This window comes from Miniopterus schreibersii, assembly GCF_964146895.1.
Source record: "Miniopterus schreibersii genome assembly, chromosome: 8".
In the NCBI taxonomy this organism is placed as follows: domain Eukaryota; kingdom Metazoa; phylum Chordata; class Mammalia; order Chiroptera; family Miniopteridae; genus Miniopterus; species Miniopterus schreibersii.
The window spans coordinates 77,728,764-77,752,353 of record NC_138109.1 but is presented as its reverse complement, the minus strand read 5'-3'; the positions used below and the strand labels follow the sequence as shown (position 1 = coordinate 77,752,353).

At 36.5% G+C, this 23,590-nt stretch overlaps 1 protein-coding gene across 1 annotated transcript in view; it reads right to left on the bottom strand.

Annotated features, from left to right (window-relative positions):
• The window catches only part of GCC2 (GRIP and coiled-coil domain containing 2), a 69,838-nt gene that overhangs the window by 20,094 nt on the left and 26,154 nt on the right, over positions 1-23,590 (bottom strand). Inside the window, exons 10-13 of the mRNA XM_081146029.1 lie at positions 20,012-20,131; positions 19,410-19,574; positions 19,000-19,104; positions 18,004-18,166 (exon numbers count right to left, since the gene is read on the bottom strand). Of these exons, the coding sequence (XP_081002155.1) occupies positions 18,004-18,166; positions 19,000-19,104; positions 19,410-19,574; positions 20,012-20,131 (553 nt within the window). The remainder of the gene's footprint in view (positions 1-18,003; positions 18,167-18,999; positions 19,105-19,409; positions 19,575-20,011; positions 20,132-23,590) is intronic.

The following is a 23,590-nucleotide window of genomic DNA, read 5'->3' as shown; positions in this document are numbered from 1 at the left end:
CCAGGATTTTTATGGTTTTGTGACTTACATTTAAGTCTTTTATCCATTTTGAGTTTATTTTTGTGTATGGTGAAAGTTGGTGGTCTAGTTTCATTCTTTTGCATGTACCTGTCCAATTTTCCCAGCACCATTTATTGACGATACTGTCTTTACTCCATTGGATACTCTTGCCTCCTTTGTCAAATATTAACTGACCATAATGGCGTGGGTCTATTTCTGGGGTCTCTGTTCTGTTCCATTGATCTATATGCCTGTTTTTCTACCAATACCAGGCCGTTTTGATTATAGTGGCTTTGTAATACAGTTTGAAGTCTGGTAATGTGATCCCTCCCACTCTGTTCTTTTTTCTCAAGATGGCTGCAGCTATTCGGGGTCTTTTTTGGTTCCATATAAATTTTCGAAATGTTTGTTCTAGGTCTGTGAAATATGCTGTTGGTATTTTAATAGGAATTGCATTGAATTTATAAATTGCTGTGGGTAGTATAGACATTTTAATGATCTTAATTCTTCCAATCCATGAACATGGTATATTCTTCCACTTGTTTAAACCTTCCTCTATTTCTTTTTTCAGTGTCACGTAGTTTTCCGAGTACAGTTCTTTTACATCCTTGGTTAAGTTTATTCCTAGGTATCTTATTTTTTTAGTTGGAATGGTAAATGGTATTGCTTTTTTAGGTTCTCTCTCTGAAAGTTCATTGTTGGTATATAAGAATGCCATTGATTTCCAGATGTTGACTTTATATCCACCTACCTTGCCAAATTCGTTTATCAAATCTAGTAGTACTTTGATGGAGTCTTTAGGGTTTTCTATGTACAATATCATGTCATCTGCAAATAATGACAGTTTTACTTCCTCCTTTCCAATTTGGATACCTTTTTTGTTTTCTTCCTGTCTTAGCTTTTTATTAAGGAACACTTCAAACATGAATGACAGTGGTGACAACAGTGCAGTGAAGACCACTGTGCCCATCATGGGGCTTCCGCAATGACCGACACATGGGCAGTCTTATTTCACCCAGACCAGGAGTCATGCCCACAGGTCAGATCTGGCTGCTGCCTGTTTCTGTGAATAGTTTGATTACAACACAGTCAGGCTCATTTATTTACATTTTGCTTAAGGCTGCTTTAGTGCAACAATAAATAGTAGACTTGACTAACGTGATAGAGATTATATGGCGTGCAAATAAAAATATTCACAGCCTGGCCCTTTATAAAACAAGTTTGCCAACAACCCCTGACCTATATATATCCTCACCTACTCCTATGTCTCCTCTTCTTCTTCTTCCTTTTTAGAAGATATCCATTCATTTGTACATATTTTAGTATATACAGAATGGGGCAAAAGTAGGTTCAAAGTTGTTTGTATGGAAAATAATACAATAATAAATAAAAAATGCACGAATAAGCTCTGTGCTTCATGTACTCGCAACTGTAAACCTACTTTTGCCCCGCCCTGTGTCTCTAAAATACAGGTATATACTTACGGTATATCTAAAAGATAAAGACTTTAAGAAACAGCACAAAATAGGTGCTGTATATTTCCAATTGTATTGTATTAGAGGAACATACCTGGGTGTCTACTGAAGGTACTGTCAGTGAAAACATAGTTCACTAAGAACAAACTGAAATTTAAGAAAAACAAAACCTTTTATGCTAACAGAGGTAAAGAAGAAGCAAATATCAAATAGGAATAAGTGGATTGATTCATTGTCTAGATCACAGGTACCCATCTACAACCAGCAGGCCAAATCTGGCCATAGCCTATTATAAATCAAATAAAGAATGTATGCCAGAGACCATGTAGCAGCCATGAAGATTTCCTACCTGGTCCTCTACAGAAAGAGTGTGCTTGACACCTGGCCTACACCAGTGCTGCCAGAAGGTCTTATAAGCAATGATTAACTTTATGAAGTCTAATCCACACATATAGATTGTATTACTTGGTAAATATGAACAGGTAGTAGGCCCATTTATGATAAATCTATTCAGTATTTCCTGGTAACTATTTACCCGATTCTAAAAAGCATCTTATAAAGCACAAATTACATACAAAGCCGTTAAGTGCTCCAGGAATTATGATAAGCAAGATATACTAAGTTCCTGAACTCAAAGAATATATAGATTGAAGTTAGGGGATAACATTTTACGTGATAATGTAAAGCAAAATATAAATGTTAAGAAAGAAGTACACTAGGCTATGGGGATCCACCTGGACTGAAGGTTATATATAGTTTGCATGGGACAAGGAAGATTTCAAAACACAGGAAACATTTAAGATTAGGAAGAATTTTCAAAAGGTGAGCCTAAGGGTGGGAGGGCAAGGGCAGAAGGGAAGAGTAGCAGCAGATGGAAATATACACTTAAATCACGTCTCAGGAAAAATGAATAATTCTCTTTCCCTGTGAGAGAGTAATGAGAATTAAGGTGAAAAGTTAGACTGGGGTCAGATGTTCTGGGGTTTGAGATTAAGATCGGCATTCCTAATTGATTAGGCAAAATGATCCAATCTTTTTTTCTCTCTTCTTTTTTTAATTTGCATGGAGCATTGTCTTCTTGCTCCCTTATCTTCTTTCATTCCACCACAACTCCTTAGCCTGGACTCCCAAGGTCTTTGCTGCCATAGACTGGTGGCTTTTTCAAGATTTGACCCCATTCTAATGAATTTGATATACCACACAGGTAAGTCTTCCCCACTGTCTTTAAAAAGGGCCCAAATACATTCTGGTATTCAGGTACTTCATGAATTGAATGAAAAGTATCTTCCTAATTGTACTTGACTGCTCCCTGAAAGGTCAAGCGTTCATTCCAGTAAGTCAAGCCTTCCAAAATTATGTTAATTTTTGAAAGAAAGGAATACCCTCCTCAGTCATCTTTTTCTCTCCAAACCTTAACTGCAAGGCTTAACTTGAGCCCCAAATTTTAAGTGTCTCAGTCTACAGAATCTCTCTCCCCCCTGAGCTCTTAGCACTCACAGCCTGTGCCACTCGTTTCTGTGCTAATTTTCAGTGAGAAGTGGGTGGCCTTCTTGAATAACCATCCTTCCCCCCGCCCAAGGTATTAGTCTCTCTCTCAGCTAATTGGATGTCAAAAAATACACCAAATGTCAAAAAAATCCACAAATGTTTGCATTGCGGGAATATAACCTAGAGCTCTGCTATTTGCACCAAGAATGTAGCTGGAAGAAATGGTATATGCGTCGTTAATGGTATATGCACAGTGAATTGTCTGGAAACTGCACAGTCTGTTCAACTGTCTGAATATAAGTTTTATCCCTGAATACAGGTAGGTCCTCAGAACTCTGCACACTTGGGCTTTTATTAGTTTATGCATTCTTGGAATCGTCTTTACTGAGTTGGCACTTGGCCACAGGTTGAATAAAGCTTGCACCACAAAACACCCATGGAAAATTTGCTGGTTTTTTTTTAAATTTTTTTTTTATTGTGGGGATCCCACTGAGAATACGAGTCCAAATTACCCGTGGTTCCTGTTAAAATTAAATACAAAATGGAGATTGGACTTGAAAATTATCTGAGCAGACAAACCATTTAAACCACATAAGTAAAAGTTAATTTAGCTTATTCTGCAAAACAAGGGAACTTGTTAGCTTGGGTGCTTCTTGTAACTGTCTCTGATAATCATAAAAAAAACTTAAGTCATCTTTCTAGAATGATATACGATAATCAGTAACTAATCCCTTGTGGGCTGGAAACCCCCATTGTAACAATCAAACATTATAAAGGTTAAACACCCAGCTTATTCTTACTTTATCAACCATCCTGTGACTTCATGCCCTGAGCTATCAGTCTATGAATGTGAAAGCTCCCAGTTGTGAACTGTTCTAATAGACACAATAAACTCTTACCTAAATACCACTTATTGAATTGGTAGTTTTGATTTTGCTCTTTCTGGATGTTTGACACTCCTAAGCTAGCATTAACTTTAAAATCAATTATAAGGCTTTTGAAAACACAGATTTCAAGGCCCCAACCTTTAAGATTCTGATTATTTACTTCTGTGACTGGGCTTTCTAAAAAGCTCTCTGGAGCCCAGCCAGGCGTGGCTCAGCAGTTGAGCACTGACCTAAAATCCAGGAGATGGGGGTTCGATTCCCAGTCATGGCACTTGCCCGGGTTGCAGGCTGCATCTGATCAATGATTCTCTCATCATTGATGTTTCTCTCTCTCTCTCCCTTCCTCTCTCTGAAATCAATAAAGATATATTTAAAACAACAACAACAACAAAAAAAAACCTCTCTGGATACTGATGATATTCAAGTCAGTTCTGGGACCATTGGTGCCATATGACATAGTGTTCCTTTTGTAGAAATGCCTAAAAAACGTTCTCACACATTTTAGTACCAGAAAAGCTGTGTTTCTCATAAGTATCACATTTGTTCTACCATGTAGATGCTATAAACCTTGTAACTGATAATGTTTCTGTCTTTACTCTGGCTTCTGAGAAGCTCAGAGTCAAATTTCTAGGAGACCTTAGTGATAACAAAGGTACAATGAACATACACTTTATGTCTTGATCTTATGTCTGACTTTATTGTATAATCCTACACATTTCCTTTTATCCCACTTCCTCATCATTCATGCAGCTAAAATCTTGTTGGACAGTAATATTTTTTAACCTTCCTCAAATTATTTTATAGAATTCTGCATCTGGCCATGAGGGAGTAAGAAAATCTAGACTAATGTTCTGTTATAAAAATTAGAAAACTGAGAAGGTCAAAGATGGCAGTGGCGTAGGAAGGTGCTGAACTCACCCCTTCCATGGAAATACTCAAACATACACATATAGAGAGAGCAATTACTCATTCCAGACAGCTTCTGAACAATGAGCAAGAAAACCAACCACATGGAGAAGGCCGCAAAACTGTAGGCACTTTCCTAGGCATTGTTTATGCCCCCTCCACCTCAGCAGGGTGGGGTAGAGCTCTCTCTATTCAGGTATTTTGGCCTACCTGCAAGATCACCACAGGGCATTCCCAGCTATATTGCACGGAGCCTTTTATCTCAGAACAAAGGCAACAAGCGGGAACAATAGGGCATTATAACATGAAACTGGCCTCCCAGCTTCACCTGGACTCCATGTCCAGGAGCCACTCCAGCCCAGTAAGCCAGTCCCCCAGGCACTACAAGCGCATGCTCAACTCCAAGCTGGCTTCCCCAAACTACCCAGTACATGGAACCTACACAGAACTCACTGCTACACAAGACTAATTTCTGTACTACAAATAAGACAAAGACTATACAGAAAAGGATAGGTAGCCATGAGAGCTCTCCTAAGACTGAGGGAATTCTCCAAGGTCGGAGGTGCTGGTAAATGTCATTGTTTATATCCCCACCCACCTCCACAGGGTGAGAGAATATGTGGATACTCAGGTCTCCCTGCAAATTCACGGCAACACCTTCCTGGAAACATTGCCAGAACCCATTTTGGCCCAAAACAAAGGGAGGAAGCAGATCAACAAGGAGTTACTACATGCATGTGGACTCCCCACTCAGAGTCACTCGGATTTGTAGGCCAATGACCTTAGGAACCTGCTTTTTACTTACCGGCCTGCCAAAACCACCCACCCACACAGCCTACACAGCACCTGCTTCTACATATAAGGCCACATTTTCAAGGGTAAGATAGTAATTCTTGCCTAATTCATATAAACTAACATAGAAAGTCAAGTGAATATCTCTCAAATGAAGAAACAAGAAAAATCCCCAGGAAAAAAAACCCCTAAGGAAATGGAGATAAGTAATATGCCTGATAAAGAATTCAGGTATTTTGGCCTACCTGCAAGATCACCACAGGGCATTCCCAGCTATATTGCACGGAGCCTTTTATCTCAGAACAAAGGCAACAAGCGGGAACAATAGGGCATTATAACATGAAACTGGCCAGCTCTGGCCAGTTTTGCTCAGTGGTTAGAGCATCAGCGCAAGGATTGAAGGGTCCTGGGTTTGATTCCAGCCAAGGACATGTACTGTGGTTGTACGCTTGATCCCTGGCCCCGTCGGGGTGTGTGTGGGAGGCAACCAATCGATATCCCTCTCTCATTGATGCTTCTCTATCACTATCTCCCTTCCACTCTCTCTGAAAAGTACTGGAAAAAATATCCTCAGGTGAGGATAAAAAGAAAAGAATTCAAAGAAAATCATAAGGATGCTCACTGAACTTGAGAGTGGAATAGAGAAACTTAGGAAAAACTTCAATAATGAGTAAGTATATTAAGAACCAAGTAGCCCTAAAGAATACAATAACTAAAATGAAAAATACATTAGAAAGAATCAACAGCAGATTTACTAATACAGAAGAATGAGTCAGAGACCTGGAAGACAGAATAGTGGAAATCAATCAGAGCAGCAGGAAAAAAAAGGATTGAATTAAATCAAAAAGGGTCCTAGCTGGATTGGTTCAATGGTTAGAAGGTTGGCCCACGGACAGAAGGGTTGTGGGTTTGATTCTGGTCAAGGGCATGTACCTCAGTTGCAGGCTTGATCCCTGGCCCAGTTGGGGCACATGCAGAAGGCAACCAGTTGATATGTCTCTCTCACATTGATGTTTCTCTCTCTGTCTCTCCCTCTCCCTTCCACTCTCTCTACAGAATCAATGGAAAAAATATCCTCAGGCGAGGATTAACCAAAAAACACACAACAAGGATAAGGAATTTTTGTGATAACATAAAAGAGGAGAAGAAACAGAACAAGGAACAAAAACTTATTTAAGGAAATAATGGCTGAAATGTTCTTAATCAGGAAAAGGAAACAGACATTCAGGTCCAAGAAGCACAGAGTCACAAACAAGATGAACCCAAAAAGACTCACACTAAGTCATACTGTAATTAGCTGGCCAGTTTGGCTCAATTCATTGGAGCGTCGTCCTATGCACTGAAGGATTATGAGTTTGATTTCCAGTCAGGGCACCTACCTAGGCTGCAGTTTGATCCCCGGTCAGGACATGTATGGGAGGCAACCTATCTGTTTCTCTTTCACATCAGGGTCTCACCCCCTCGCCCTTCCTCTCTCTCTAAAATCAATAAAAAACATATCCTCAGGTGAGGATTAAAAAAGAAAACGACATACTGTAATTAAAATGATGAAAGCTAAAGATGAGACAATCTTTTTTTTAATTTTAAATATATATCTTTATTGATTTCAGAGAGAGGAAAGGAGACGGGGAGAGACAGAAACATCAATGATGAGAGTGTCATTGATCGATTACCTCCTGTACCACCCCCCCCCCCCCACTGGGGATTGAGCCCGCAACCTGGGCATGTGCCCTGACCAGGAATCAAACCTTGATCTCCTGGATCATAGGTCAACGCTGAACTGCGGAGCCATGCTGGCTGGGCTAAAGAGACAATCTTGAAGGAAACAGGAGGACAACAATGACTTACATACAAAGGAAACCCCATAATAGTATCAACAGCAACTTTACATGAAAGAAGGGAGTGCCAAGACATCTTTAAAGTGCTGAAAGAAAGGAACCTACAGCCTAAAATAATTTACCCAACAGGTTATCATTCAGAATAAAGGAGAAATAATTTCCCAGACAAACAAATGCTAAAGGAGTTCAACACCATTAAATCAGTTTTACCAAAAAATGTAAAGGGTCTTCTTTAAACAATAAAGAAAGGCCATTACCAGAAATAAGAAAATATGAAAAGGAAAAAAAAATCTCACAGGTAAAGCAAAATATTTAATAAATATAGCAAATCAGACACTTAAAAAGCTTACTATGAAGGTCAGAAGAAACAAATATCAAACTCAACTCAAATTACAATAAGCAGTTAGGAGATACAGAACATAAAAAGATCTAAAATATGACACCAATAACATAAAGCATGGAGGTGGGAGTAAAAATGTAGTCCTTATAGAATACATTCGAACTTAAATGCCTATGAGCTTAAAATGGACTGGTACAGACGTAATGGACATAAACCTCATGGTAACCACAAACCAAAATCCTACAAAGAACATAGAAAAAGGAACCCAAACAGAACACTAAAGAAACCCAACAAACCACAAGGAAAGAGATCAAGAGAAGAAGAAAGGAACAGAGGAGAACTATAAAAACAACCAAAACCCCCACAAAACCAATGAACAAAATGGCAGTAAGTACACACTTATCAACAATTACTTTAAAATGTAAATGATTAAATGTTCCCAAAAAAGACACAGGGTGGCTGAATGGATTAAAAAAAAAAACACACAAAAAACCCCATGACCCATATATACTGCTTACAAGAGATCACCTGAAATCAAAAGACACACAGACTGAAAGTGAAGGAACAAAAAAAGATATTCCATGCAAATAGAAATGAAAACTGATAGCAATACTCTTATCAGACAAAATTTACTTTAAAACAAAAAATGGTAAAAAAAAAGACTAAGAAGGACATTACATTATTATAAAGGGGTTAATCCAAAAAGAGGATATAACAATCCTAACTATCTATGCACCTAACATAAAAGCATCTAAATGTATAAAGCAATTATTAATGGACATAAAGGGAGAAATCCACAGTATTACAATAACAGTAGGGGATTTTAATACCCCACTCACATCAATGGATAGATCATCAAGACAGAAAGTTAATATGGAAGTAATGGCATTAAATGTAACATCAGACCAGGCTGACTTAATAGACATTACAGAACATTTCATTCAAAAACTGCAGAATACACTCTTTTTTTCCAAGTGCACATGGATCATTCTTCAGGATAGATCACATTTTAAGCCATAAAACAAGCCTCAATAAATTAAAGAAGATTAAAATCATATCAAACATCTTTTCTGACAATGGCATGAAACTAGAAACCAGCTACAAAAAGAAAACTGAAAAACACACAACTATGTGAAGATTCAACACACTACTGAACAACCAATGGATCAAAGAGGAAATCAAACAAAAAATCAAAAGCTGCCCTTGAAACAAATGAAAATGAAAACACAACTTTTCAAAATTTATGCGATCCAGCAAAAGCAGTCCTGAGAGGTAAGTTCATAGCTATATAGGCCTTCCTCAAAAAAACGATAAAAATCCCAACTAACAATCTCATTGGATACCTAATAGAACTACAGAAAGAAGAGCAAACAAAACCTAAAAGTAAACAGAAGGAAGGAAATAGTTAAGATCAGAGTGGAAATAAACTACATAAAAATTTTAAAAATAGAAGACATCACTAAAACGAAGAGCTGGTTGTATGAAAAGATAAAATTGACAAACTTTTTGCCAAATTTATCAAGAAAAAAGAGAGCCAAAATAAATAAAGTCATAAATGAAAGTTTCAACTGACTGCACAGAAATACAATCATTAAAGAATACTACAAACAATTATATGGCAACAAATCTGACAATCTAGAAGAAATGAATGACTTTCTAGAAGTATATAGCTTTCCAAGACTAAACCAGGTAGAAATACAAAATCTAAACAGATCAATTAATAGCAATGAAATTGAAGCACTAATCAGAAAACTCCCAACAAATACAAGTCCAGGACCAGACAGCTTCACAGGGGAATTCTAAGAAATGTTCAAAGAAAAACTAATACCTATCCTTTTTAAACTATTTCAAAAAACTGAAGAGGAAGGAGAGTTTCCAAACTCATTCTATGAAGCCAATATTACCCTGATATGAAAACCAGACAAAGATATTTCAAAAAAAAGAATTACAGGTAAATATCCCTGATAAATATCGATGTAAAAATTTTCAACAAAAATTAGCAAACCAGATTCAACAATATATTAAAAGGATGATATACCATCACCAAGTGGGATTCACCCCAAGGATACAAGGGTGGGTCAACATCTGTAAATCACATTAAGAAAACAAAGCATAAAAATCATATGATCATTTCAATTGATGGAGAAAAAGCTTTGGCAAAATTCAACACCCTTTTATGATAAAGGTATAGAAGGAACATATATGAACATAGCATCAGACTCAATAAAGAAAAGCTGAAAGCTTTTCCTCAGGAACAAGAAAAGAATGTCAACTGTCACCATTTTTGTTCAACATAGTATTAGAAGTCTGAACCACTGCAATCATACAAGAAAAAGAAACAAAAGATATACAAAATGGAAAAAAAAAAGTAAAGTCATTATTTTCAGATGACATGATACTATACATAGAAAACTCTAAAGATTCCACCAAAAACTATGAGAACTAATAAATGAATTCAGTAAAGTTGTAGGATTCAGAATTAATATACTGAAATCTGTTTCATTTCTACCACCAATAACAAATGCTAAGTAGGAGGAATTAAGAAAACAATCCCATATACATCAAATCCCATATGCATCAAAAAGAATAAAATACCTACAAATAAATTTAACCAAAAAGGTGAAGGACTGAAGTCACAAGCATGGTGGCTCTAGTTTCTCCCCTTGAAGTTACAAGTTGAACAGTTATAATTCAACAAAAAATTCCCCGTTCAACACACAAACACACCTGAGAGATCTGCACACTAAAACATCTGATGGTGGGTGAATAGTGGCAAACAGGAGAGAAGGGGGAAAAGCAGAGACAGGTGCCAAGAAACCGGCCCAGAGCCCACTGCGGGTCTTGGGAGAGGGGAAGAATCCGGTTACAGCATGTACAGTCTGCACCCCGAGAAGCACAGAGGTAAAATAAGCATTCCTGCCTGAGTGGTCACCATATAAGGGACCCAGTGACAAGGACAGAGATGGAACATAGAGGTGTGGCAGCTGTGGTCTAGCAGCCACCATTGCCAGGTACAAAACAAAGCCATGAATCCTCGCCACCTCCCCTCATCCTGCCACACCATCTTCAGCCTTGAGAACTGAAGAGACAGAAGCATCCCTCCCTGAGTGGCAGGCACATGTTCTGGCTAATCCCAGTGAAGGGGTAGAGATACAGAGGTTTGGCATCCACCATTAGTGGGAGGATAACAAATCTACAGGCACACCAGTTGGCCCCTCCAATGTCCCCTTCCCATTGAGGCTCATCCCAGTGGGGGCACCTATGTCACCTCCTGCAGTGCAGCATGGCCTGCAACATCTGGTTGCAGGGGGCAGCACTGGGATTTCACAGGCTAGAAACTCCATCACCCACAATATTCCCATATGGGGATGGTGCCCTGAGGCCAAGGCAACCTGGTTACAGAGGAGATGCCCACTTCCCCAGGGAATCCAGGGCATTTTGCACTGCCCAGCAGACACCCTAGAAGCCAGAGATGTTCAAGAGAAAATAAAAACTTGTGCTTCAGCACCACCTACTGGAAAACAAAAGAAAGACCTCTTCTTACAATCCTGCTAAATAGAGAAGTGCTAAACACTTAATAAAAGCAGATTTCATTCCCATAAATGCCTTGTTTATTCATTAAATACCATGAATAACCAAGGTAACAAGACAGCTCAGAAAGATAATAAAACATCTCCAGAAAATAAATGTAAAGACATTAAAATAAGTGATTTAAACGACAGAGAATTCAAGACTGCAGTTCTGAAAAAACTATGAGATGCAAGAGAACTCAGAAAGGCAGTTTAATGAACTCAGAAATAAAATCAATGAACAAATGGAGTTCTTTATGAGAAATATGGAAACTTTAAAAAAGAACCAAATAGAAATTCTGGAGCTTAGAACTTAATAAAAGAGATGAAGAATAAATTAGCCAGCTTAGAAAGTAAAGCTGACCAGATGGCGGAAAGAAATAATGATACTGAAGATAGAAATCTAGAAATGGCACAGATGGAAGAGAGAGTAAAAAAAGAAACAAAGAACTGTACAAGAACTCACTCCATTAGAAAGAACAATGTAAGAATAATGGGTGTACCAGAGAAGAGAGGGAGAACAGAGAGCCTATTCAAACAGTCAACAAGAACTTCTTAAACCTGTGGAGAGAGCTGGATCCTCAGTCCAAGAAGCAAATAGAATAGCTAATTATCTCACTCCAAAAAGGCCTTCTCCAAGGCACATTATATTAAAACTAAAAAATTAATGACAAAGAAAGAATGCTCAAGGCAGCCAGGGAAAAGAAGACGGTAACCTGTAAAGGGAATCCCATCAGATTATCATCAGATTTTTAAGCAGAAACCCTAACAAGCTAGGAGAGATTGGAATCAAATATTCAAACTATTAAAAGAGAGAAATTATCAGCAAAAAATAATATATCCAGCAAATTTATCCTTCAGATATGAAGGAGAAATAAAGACTTTTCCAGGCATATAGAAACTGAGGGAATTTACCACCACAAGGGCTGTATTACAGGAAATCCTGAAGGGGGTTATTCTACCTGAAACAGAAAGACAAAAGGATACAGAAGTGTAAGATGACTAACAGACAGACAGAAGCAGGAAATTGCAACCCTTATTTAGAATAGAGAATTATACACTTAAATATGACATAAAGGTTGAAGGAGGTAAAAACATTAATGAGAAGATAATACCTACTGCAATTTGGAAAGGAACTCACAGCATAAAAAGGGTTAACTGGTGACAACAAAATCATAAAAGGGGAGGGAGTAAAGGTCTGAATTTACACAGAGGAATAGAGATAAGGTTCAATCAAAAGAAAAAGGACTACTGTAAATGTGAAACTTTCTTTTTCATAAACCTATCGTAACCACACACAAAAAAAACCCTAGAACTGAGACACATAACATAGAGGAAAAAGGGGGAAAAATATTACAGAATACCATGAAACACAAGGGAAAAGAATGAATACACAGAACCACCAGAAAACAAAAGATAAAATGACTACTGGAAATCCTTACACATCAATAATCACCCTGAATGTAAATGAACTGAATTCACCAATAACAAGGCACAGAGTAGTGAACTGGATCAAAAAACAAAACACAACCATATGTTACCCTCAGGAAACACATCTCAGCTGCAAGAACTAACATAGACTCAAAGTGAAAAGGTGGAAAAAAGTACTCCAAGCAAATGGCATGCAGAGAAAAGTGTGTGTAGCCATACTTATATGTAACAAAATAGATTTCAAGACAAAAAACGTAACGAGACAAAGATGGACATCTCATGATGATAAAGGAGAAATAACACTTACAAATATATATGCACCCAATCAGGAAGTACCAAAGAGGTAATGGGCCTGTACTCTAAAAAGTATAAGACATTGAAAAAAGAAACAGAAGACAGAAATCAATGGAAGGAGATATCTTGCTCATGGACTGGAAAGATTAGTATTGTTAAAATGTCCTTAGTACTTAAAGCAATATACAGATTCAATGCAACCCCTAGTTAAATACCAATGGCACTCTTCTCAAAATTAGCAAAAACTAATCCTAAATTTTATATGAAACCAAAAAAGACCATGAATAGCCAAAGCAGTCTTGAAAAAGAAGAAAGTGGGAGGTATCATGCTCCCTGATATCAAACTATACTACAAAGCTACAATAATCAAAACAGTACAGTACTGGCATAAAAAGAGATATACAGATCAATGGAATAGAATGGTGCACCCAGAAATAAATCCTTGCTTAGTCAATTAATCTACTACAAAGCAGGCAGAAATAAAGAATGGGGTAAAGATATTCTCTTCAATAAGTGGTGTTGAGAAAACTAGATAGACACATTAAAAAAAAAAAGAAATTGGACCACTTACATCATATATGAAAATAAATTCAAAATGGATTAAAGACTTAAATGTAAGACCCAAGACCATAAAACTCCTAGAAGAAAACAGGCAGTAAAAGCTTTGACAATGCTTAGCAATATGTTTTTTTTACTGTGTCTTCTCAAGCAAGGACAACAACAGAAAAAAAGAAACAAATAGGGTTACAGCAAACTAAAAAGTTTTTGCACAGTGAAGGAAACCATCACAAAATGAAAAGACAGCCTACTGAATGGGAGAAGATATTCATAAATAATACATCCGATAAGGGGGATGTATCATTAGCATCATTTGGATGTATCACTTTGGTGTTGTAGGAGTTTCAAAATATATAAGGAACTCCTACACCACCAAAAAACAAAGAATCCAATTAAAAAATGGGAAGAGGACCTAAATAGGTATTTCTCCAAAGAGGACATACAGGTGGCCAATAGACATTATGAAAAGATGCCCAATGTCACTGATTATTAGGGAAATGTTAATTAAAACCACTATCTGGTATTACCTCCCACCTGTAAGAATGGCTATCATCTATGCATCAATAAATAAGTGTTGGTGAGGATGTGGAAAAAAGGGAATCCTTGTGTACTGTTGGTGGGATTATAAATTGGTGCAGCCACTATGGAAAACTTTATGGAGATTCCTCAAATAATTAAAAATAGAGCTGCAATATGACCCAGCAATTTCACTTCTGGGTATTTTTCCAAAGAAAACAAAAACACTAATTTGAAAAGACATATGCACCCCTATGTTCACTGTAGCATTACTAGTAATAGCTAAGATATGGAAGCAGCCTAGACCTCCATCATTAGGTGAATGGATAAAGAAGACATGCCATATATATATACATATATATATACACACACACACACACTCATACATATATATGTGTATGTGTAATATTATTCAGCAATAAAAAAGAGCAAAATCTTGCCATTTGTGGCAACATGGATGGACCTAGAGGGCGTTATGCTAAGTGCAATAAGGCAAAGAAAGATAAATATGATTTCACTTATATGTAATATAAAAAACAACAAATGAATAAACAACAAAAAATTATAAACAGACCTATAGATATAGAGAACAAGCTGATGATTGCCAAGGGGGGGGAGGGTTGATTAAAAAAAAAAATAGGACAGTGACATTTAATGACTTCCATTTCTTCCTTAAAATAAAAAGACTGAACAAAGATATGAAAAAAACCTGTCTTATGACATTGGACAGTAAGCAGTGTAGTACTGTGATCCCTAAAAGGAGGTAAACAAACAAATGAGGTGTGCCCTATTACATAGTGTCTGTTCTCTGCCTGAAGGCAAATTTTAGATTATGGTACAGGAGGGGAATCTCAAACAGAGCAGATATCTTACTGAGTTGAAAAGGTTAACAGGAACAAAACAATGCATAGAAAGCTTTAATATGAACAATTCCCAGATCTTACACAGGGCTATAAATTGCTCATATTCCTACCAGCTACAGTAAGAAATGTCGTTGAATACATGGGCACTCAGTAGCCCTCAGAAGACTCCCACCTTAATACTGGGACTGAACTAGATCTATAGGAAAGGCTATTCTACACTTGTCCTAAGAAAGATGAAAAACAAGCCCCAAAGGTAAAACCGATCCACAAATAACTTGACTTCTTGTCATACAAAGTTTAACTCTTCAAATGAATATAAAAAAAAATCTAGCATTCAAAAATGTCAAATTCACATCCAATTAAAAAATTATTTCCCATGAAAAGCAGGAAAACATTATTCATAAACAGAAAGAAAAACCCCAATCAATAGAAACAGAACCAGAAATTACAGAAATGAAATTAGCAAACAATAAAATGAAAATAGCTACAATATTCTCAAGGATATAAAGAAAAACATATAAAGAAGAAATAAATGGAAAATAAAAACAACAACAAAACAAATGGGACTTCTAGAGATAAAAAAACACAGATTCTAAAATGAGACTGTCACCAAATGCAATTAACAGATTAGACACTGCAGATGAGAGAATTTAAAGACATAATAATTAAACTCTCTATAGATAAGCTCAGAATGTAAAAACAAAAAACAGCAAAAAAACCACAAGAAAAATGAAGGAAAAAAAGAGCAGAGTATGACTGACTTCTAGGACTTTATCAGTGGTCTAATGTGTGTAATTAGAGTCCTGGGGAAAGAAAAGAAAGAGAAGTTTAGACAGAAAATATTAAGGGAGATATTCGCCAATGTTATTACAAACTTGAAGAAAACTATAAAAACTCCATACGTCAAAGAAGTTCAATATACCACAAACAGGATACAAACAAGGAAAAACTGCACAAAGGCACATCATAAAACTCTATACCAAGCAAAAGTATCTTTCAAAAAGTAAGGCAGGTGAAAGATGTTTTCAGACAAACAAAACACAAGAGAATTCAACGCCTGTAGCCTATCTCAAAAGATATATTAAAGGGAGTTCTTCAGGCAAAAGGAAAGTCACACCTTTTGGACGGAACTGAGATATACATGAAGGAGTGAAGACCACCAGAAATGATAAACGTGAGTAAATATTACCAAATTCTCTAGTTTTTCATTTCTTTAAAACAAGGCTTGGTAAACGCTTAAAATGGTCAGATAATAAATATTACAGGCTTGCAGGCCATGCAGTCTCTGTGACAACTACTGTGCTGCTGTAGCATGAAAGTAATCACAAATGATACAAAGAACATAGCTGTGTTTCAACAAAACCTTAATTTACAAAAATAGTCAATCTGGCTGTGGGCCACCGTTTGCTGACCTCTGCTTTAAAAGATAACTATTTTCAAACAAAAATAACAACAATGTATTGTGTTTATAACACGTGTAGAAAATGACAAAAATAGCACAAAGGACAAAAGGGGAGGCTAATAAAGAGTGCCACTGTAATATAAGATTCTTCTACAATATATAAAGTGGTATAATCTACTTGAAAGTAATCTCTATTAAGTTCCAGATGTATACTATAAACCATAAAGCAACCACTAAAATCTAACAAATTGGTATAGCTAATAAAAGAGATAAAACAGTATAAAATAATTATTCAAAAGAAGGCAGAAAAAGAGTAAAAAGGAAAGAAATTACAAGACAAAAAAAGCAAACAAACAGCAAAGAGTGAAGGAGTGAAGACCTAATTCACTCCTTATTAGATTTAAACCTAATTACATAAATAATTATGTTAAAAATAAAGGCCTTAAACATCACAATTAAATAGTAGAGACTGTCAGCTTGCAGAAAAAAACAAGACTCAACTACATACTAAAGAGACATTTTACACATTTACATAGGTTGAAAGCCAAAGAACTGAAAAAGATATGCCGTGTAAATAGGAAATGGAAGTATGCTGGTGTGGTTATATTAATATCAAAGTGGATTTTAGAGAAAGGAATATTACCATTGATTAAAAAAAAGACATTTCACAATAATAAAGGGATCAAATCACCAAAAATGACTAACAATACTAAATGTACATGTAGCTAATTCCAGAGTTTCTACATATATGAAGCAAACATGACAGAACCAAAAAGAAAAAGAGAGTCAGAATTATGGTCAGGGAATTCAACATACCTTTCTCAGTACTTGGTAGAACAGTAGTCAGAAAATCACTAAGGATGTAGAAAACTTAAACACTGTCAGCTGACTTGATCTAATTGACATTAGATAGAACAATCTATCTAACTAATACAGTCTAACAGGTTATTTTTCAAGTGAATGAGGAACATTTACCAAAAGAGATTATTCTGGGTCATAAAACAAAACTCAATAAATTTAAAAGAACTAAATCATACAGAGTATGTTCTCTAACTACAAAGGAATTAGGTTAGAAATAATGAACAGAAAGATAACTGAAAACTCCTTTAAATACTTAGGAATTGAACAACACACTTCTAAATAACCCGAGTCAAAGAAAAAATCCAAAGGAAAATAAAAAATAGTGTGGGCTAAATCAAAACAAAAAAACAACACATTAATCTGTGAGATATAGTTGACTGAGCCAGGTCTAAAGGGATATTTATAGCTTTAGATGCTTACATTAGAAATTATTTTATGGATAAAATGGAATATAATCACCTTAAAAAGAAAGATTTCACCCCTATTTAAATTATCCCACTCTGCTGACAATCAACAAATCATTGACAAAGACCCCTTTTTACCTTTGTATTACTCACACTGGAGGTATTAAGAAATATTTCAGTGAATGCATTATGCACCACCATGGACTGTAAATGTCTGAACCACAAATGGTTTTACAACTTTCTGGTCCTTAATAATGGTTAGCACTGTGTGAAAGATCTGGTTAGCAGTCAGAAACTAGTGAAATAAATAACTAATGTTGCTCCACTGTATTCTGTTACGATGATATTATTAAGTTACAATGAACTATGTTTTACTCACTCATTTCTTCTTGTAGGGTTTCTTGTTTCTGTTTTTGAATTTTTATTTCTTGCTCCAAATCTTCTATCTTGCTGTTTTTATTAGTTAACTTTTGATTTAGTTCTTTCATCAGACGTTCATAATCAGCTATTTCCATATTCATCAATGTGGTTTGTTGGGCATCCTGCACATATTACAAATAAATGATCCACAAAATACAAGATTAATTTCATATGTAATATTGCTAAAATGAAGAGAGAGGAATAAACAGATTCTACTATGCTTTTCTGAAATAAAGTTTACACAATAATGAAGAAACTAGAAGTTGGATACTTCCTACTTCATAATTTCAAAATATGTTTTCTAATACCTGTAGTTTAATCTAACTTTCTCAGTTTCATTGTACCTCATTATAATTTTTTAAAAAAATACGTCTATTGATTTCAGAGAGAGGAAGGGAGAGGGAGGGGGAGAGAGAAACATCAATGATGAGAGAGTCATTGATTGGCTGCCTCCTGCACGCCCCACACTGGGTGGGGATCAAGCCCGAAACCTGGGCATGTGCCCTGACAGGGAATCAAACCTCGACCTGGATCATAGGTCGATGCTCAACCACTAAGCCACACTGGGTAGGCTCTCATTATAATTTTTATTAACCTCAATTGGTAATTCTTCTCCTGTCGGGCTCTTACTTATAAATACTAATATTTTAAGCAGCCTGCACAGTACCTTTCTTTTTAGCCTCATCTTTGAAAAAGTGGAGAAAAATAAGCCAAAGGTAAATCTTCATGTGTCACACAATCATGTACAAAAATAAAATATCTAATAATTCATGAGCCTAGATTCTTCTAGAGGGATAGGCACTCAGAGAAATAAGTTAAATTTTCAATATTTTGAGGCAAGCAATTTATAAATGATTATTTTAGTACCACAAGTAATCATGTTTTTGAAATATTTTTTGTCAACGTTTATAGAACAGTTTAAAAGAAGTAAATACTAATATCAGTTTTATTTTACCTTTTTAACCAGTTCTAATTCTTGCATGGTTTTTTGCAGCTGTTTCTTTTCCTTTTGAAGTTGTAGCTGAAGTTCTTCAAGTTCATTTACAGAACTGGCATGCTCCTAAAATAAAATAATTAAAAAAGCACCACCCCACCCCAAGGCAACCAACGTTAAAAAAGGTGTTTGTAAGGAACTGTAAGTCTGACATAGTTAAATACAAAATGTTTGAAATCTTTCAATATTTAAAAACTATACACTCAAAAATCATAGCTTGGATTCTCAAATTCATAGTTAGTATACATTAAGGAATTAATAAATTTTGCTGTATTCACAAATGCAACTCATTAATCTTTCCATCTTTTAAATAATACTTTGATAAAAACATCAATATATAACACGAATTAATCCCACAGGACTATTTTTACCTTTATCTTCTGCTCCTTTTTAAGTTTTTCAGCTTCCAACTCTTTGTCTGCCATTGCTTTGGCTTTTTGGACTTCTAAAATCTGTACTTCCAATAACTTGACATTAGATTGTAGTGTCTCAACATGAGCCAGGAGATCATCATTATTAGAACTTAATTTTTCACACTAGAGTGACAAATGATTCATTATTGTAAACACACACAGAGTGTGTACAAGAATGTAAGAATAAAATGGTATTCTAATGAGAACGTTGGCATAGTATATAAAAAAGATTTCAAAATCAATTCTAAAGAATGACAATGTTAAGTTGAGGATCAGTTTTAAACACTATCATTATTGATATTAATTTGGTAAACATTACAAGATACCAGGAACACTGTTAGAGAAAAAGGGAAACATGAAATGAAAACAAAAAAACCCAGGGGAATGGAGATTAGAGCAATAAGTAAGACAGGACAGTTGCTAGTTTTTTCCCAACAATGGGAAGAAGAAAATGAAATTAAGTGTCTGCCTATGTATTAATTTTATTTTATGAAAATATACTGGAATTGAAATATACTTATAACAATTTTTATGTATGCATTTACTAAATTTAAAGTTACCTGAAAAGTTGAATTCCTTAATTGCCTTGTAAGGTCTTCTATCTGATGCTCGAAATTATTAGCACGTTCTTTTTCTATATCCAACTGCTCTGATTGCTTTTCATATTCTAGTAAAAGATTCTTCAATAAAAGACAAAATAATTTACTTTTAGGATATTATTATACCTTCAACCAGTCAGACTATATCATCGAGCCTTCTTGATATAAGGTTTATGAGTCCATTCTGGAAGCTTAAATATTTACCTAAATTTCAACATTTCATAGAATACCTAATTGGCATTATATAATAAAGTTAGCATAATTCAGATGATTTTAAGTATGAGGGGAATCTATTAAAAGGGAAGGGGATTTAAAATTTATACAGTAAATTTCCAAGTTAAATATTTGTGTCATCAACAAAAACAAACTTCTGAAATGTAAACAAAATTTGAGAACGGAGAAAAAGTTTAACCTGGTCACATATTAATTCCACCTGACGAATTCTGATGAAGGAAATGTTTCAAGCTAATCTAATATGAAGTAGAGGTGCTAAAGGTAGGGCATAAGAAGACATTATGTAAACACAGCCTCTTATATTTTATAGCAAAACATTCAATATTTTCCGAAGACTCTAAAACCAAGTGAATTTTTTGGATAGTTCTAGTTGGCCTCTACACAAGGACAGAATGCCCAGGCAGACCTTTTTGCTACATACCAGCCAAGCAGGTTACACCCCAGAAATACAAAAACGAGACTCTCTGTTTCCAGATTGCCTATAGTTTTCCTCTTTGCCCTCTCTTCTAAATCCTGTTTTTGCCTTTGTTCCTGGATAATTACTGACTGTTCTTCACATAAATGTATTTGCGTTCAAATTAATTATGAAAATGTTTCTTAGTTTTCTTTGAAAGTTTACTTTGGGAAGCCTGAAAAGTGACCTTCACCCAGCCCAGGACCTCCTGAATCCTTGGCTCACCTTCTGAGGCTCCTCTGGTGGTCTCATGTACCGGATTATACGGTTTTTCTGATTCTGGTCAAATCTAATTTTGTTTCTAATTCTGATTTTCATAGCCAATTACTGTCCACACTGGTGACTGCCAGAATATGAGTTTCTTTTTTATGGTCTACTCATTTAGTAATTGCCAAGAGGCAGGAATTGGGAATCTAGAATGTGGCTTACAAATTTATTTGTCCATGTTTATTTGTCTGAGGATTCTGTTACTTCCTGGTATACATAAATATGTGGTTGAGAAATCATGTCTTCTAGAGAGAAAATACCATGCTTGTTTTGTATTTTTGTGGATTCTTCTAACTCCAAAAAGCAAAGGTCTTTATCCTCTTAGACTCTGTCTGATCTTTTTTGTTTTTACTCATTAGGGTTCTAATAGTTGTCAATAGCTGCAAAAAATTTAATTGCTATACCAAGGCTGACTCTAGTAAATAATGGCTCCCTACAGGAAATTCTAACACAGTATTCCTAACAGAGCCTTGGAAGAAAAAATGAATGCCATACATGCAACAATCTCATTTCCTTAATGTACATGCTGATGCTTCTAAGTAAATTAATAATGACCAATTATTGTACCTTCATAACTGCTGCATGTTCAGATCTCTTAAATAAAACTGGCAAAAATTATTTTAAGTAATATAAACACTTAAAAAACTACCTAGCCAAATTCACAAGTAACCTACAAAACTACTCAGCATCCTAACAGTGATGCCCCCTAAGGAACCTAATGCACCTTCGTTATATGTCTGTTTTTACTAAAAGTTCACCATTCTTAAACATATCAGCAATTCTGATTTGATCTTAAATCCTGTTGCTTCATCACAAATGGAATCCCTAACTTACTCAAAGATTGGGAAAATTTTATAACTATAAATTCTATTTTAAAAAATGTTTTAACAGAATTTATTAAAAACAATTTTTTAAAATTCTCACCTGAGGAGATAATCCTGACCTGAGGAGATATTTTTTTTCACTGCTTTTCAGAGAGACAGGAAGGGAGAGAGAGAGAGAAACATCGATGTGAGAGACACATCAATAGGTTAACTCCCCCACCTGCCCCGACAGGGCCTGGAGATCAAGCCTGCAATGGAAGTATGTGCCCTTGACAGGAATCAAACCTGAGACCTTTCAGTTCGTGGGCTAATGCTCTAACAACTGAGTCAACCTGGCCAGAGCAACAGACTTTAATTTTTATTTATTTTAAAAAATATGTTTTGCCCGGCCGGGCGTAGCTCAGCGGTTGAGTTTCGACCTAGGATCCCGGCAATCGGGGTTCGATTCCTGGTCAGGGCACATGCCCGGTTGCGGGCTTGATCAATGACCCTCTCATCACTGATGTTTCTATCTCTCTCTCCCTTTCCTTTCCTCTCTCTGAAATCAATAAAGATATATATTTAAAAAAAAAAAAAAAAGTCTTGCCCTGGCCAGTTTGGCTCAGTGGTTAGAGCATCGGCCCTCGGACTGAAGGGTCCAGGTTTGATTCTGACCACGGGCACATAACTTGGATGCAGACTCAATCCCTGGCCCAGGTCAGGGCTCGTGTGGGAGGCAACCAGTCAATGTGTCTCTCTCTTTCTTTCTCTCCCTTCCACTCTCTGAAAAGCAACAGAAAAAATTTCCTCAGGTGAGGATTTAAAAAAAAAAGGCTTTTTTGATTTCAGAGTGAGGAAGGGAGAGAACAGAGATAAATAGAGACATCAATGATGAGAAAGCCATTGATCGGCTGCCTCCTGCACTCCCTCTACTGGGGTCCGAGCCCGCAATCCAGGCGGGCATGTGCCTTAACTGGAAGTCAAACTGCGATCTCCTAGATCATAGGCTGATGCTGAATCGCTGAGCCAGGCAGCTGGACAAGAAGTCACTTTTCCCATCTATTCTTGTTAACTTGTCAAGATTGCCCTACTAAAAAACCCTAGAGGGCTTCTGGCCAAGATGGTGGCATACATAAACATGTTATTCACCTCTTCCCACAACCACATCAAAAATACAAGTAATCTTCAGAACAACCATCATTCAGAAACACCTGATCTAGCTGAATGGAAGTCCTACAAAGAGAGAATTAAAGAAGAGGCCACAGCGAGACTGGTGGGAGGGCAGGAATGCGTGGAACTGGTTGGTCCCATATTCACCTGGTGGTTTTTAATTAGGAGGGATATCTTGGCTACGGAGGTCCCCCCTGAAGAGTGAGGGGTCTCAGCCCCACACCAGGTCACTCAGCCCAGAATTCCAGTGCCAGGAAGATTAAGTCCCTAAAAATTCTAGCTATAAGAACCAGCAAAGCCCTGGCTAGTTTGGCTCAGTGGTTAGAGTGTTGGCCCATGACTGGAGGGTCCTGGGTTCGATTCCAGCCAGGGGCGTGTATCTTGGTTGCGGGCTTGATCCTCAGCCCCAGTCAGAGTGCGTGAAGGAGGCAACCAATTGATGTGTCTCTCTCACATTGATGTTTCTCACTCTCTCTCTCTCTTCATTCCACTCTCTCTGAAAAAACAATGGAAAAAATATCCTTTGGTGAGGATTAAAAAAACAAAAACCAAAAACCAAAAACCAGCAGGGACAGTGGCTCAGTGAGTAGGAGGCTGCTGGAGTCTTAGGCA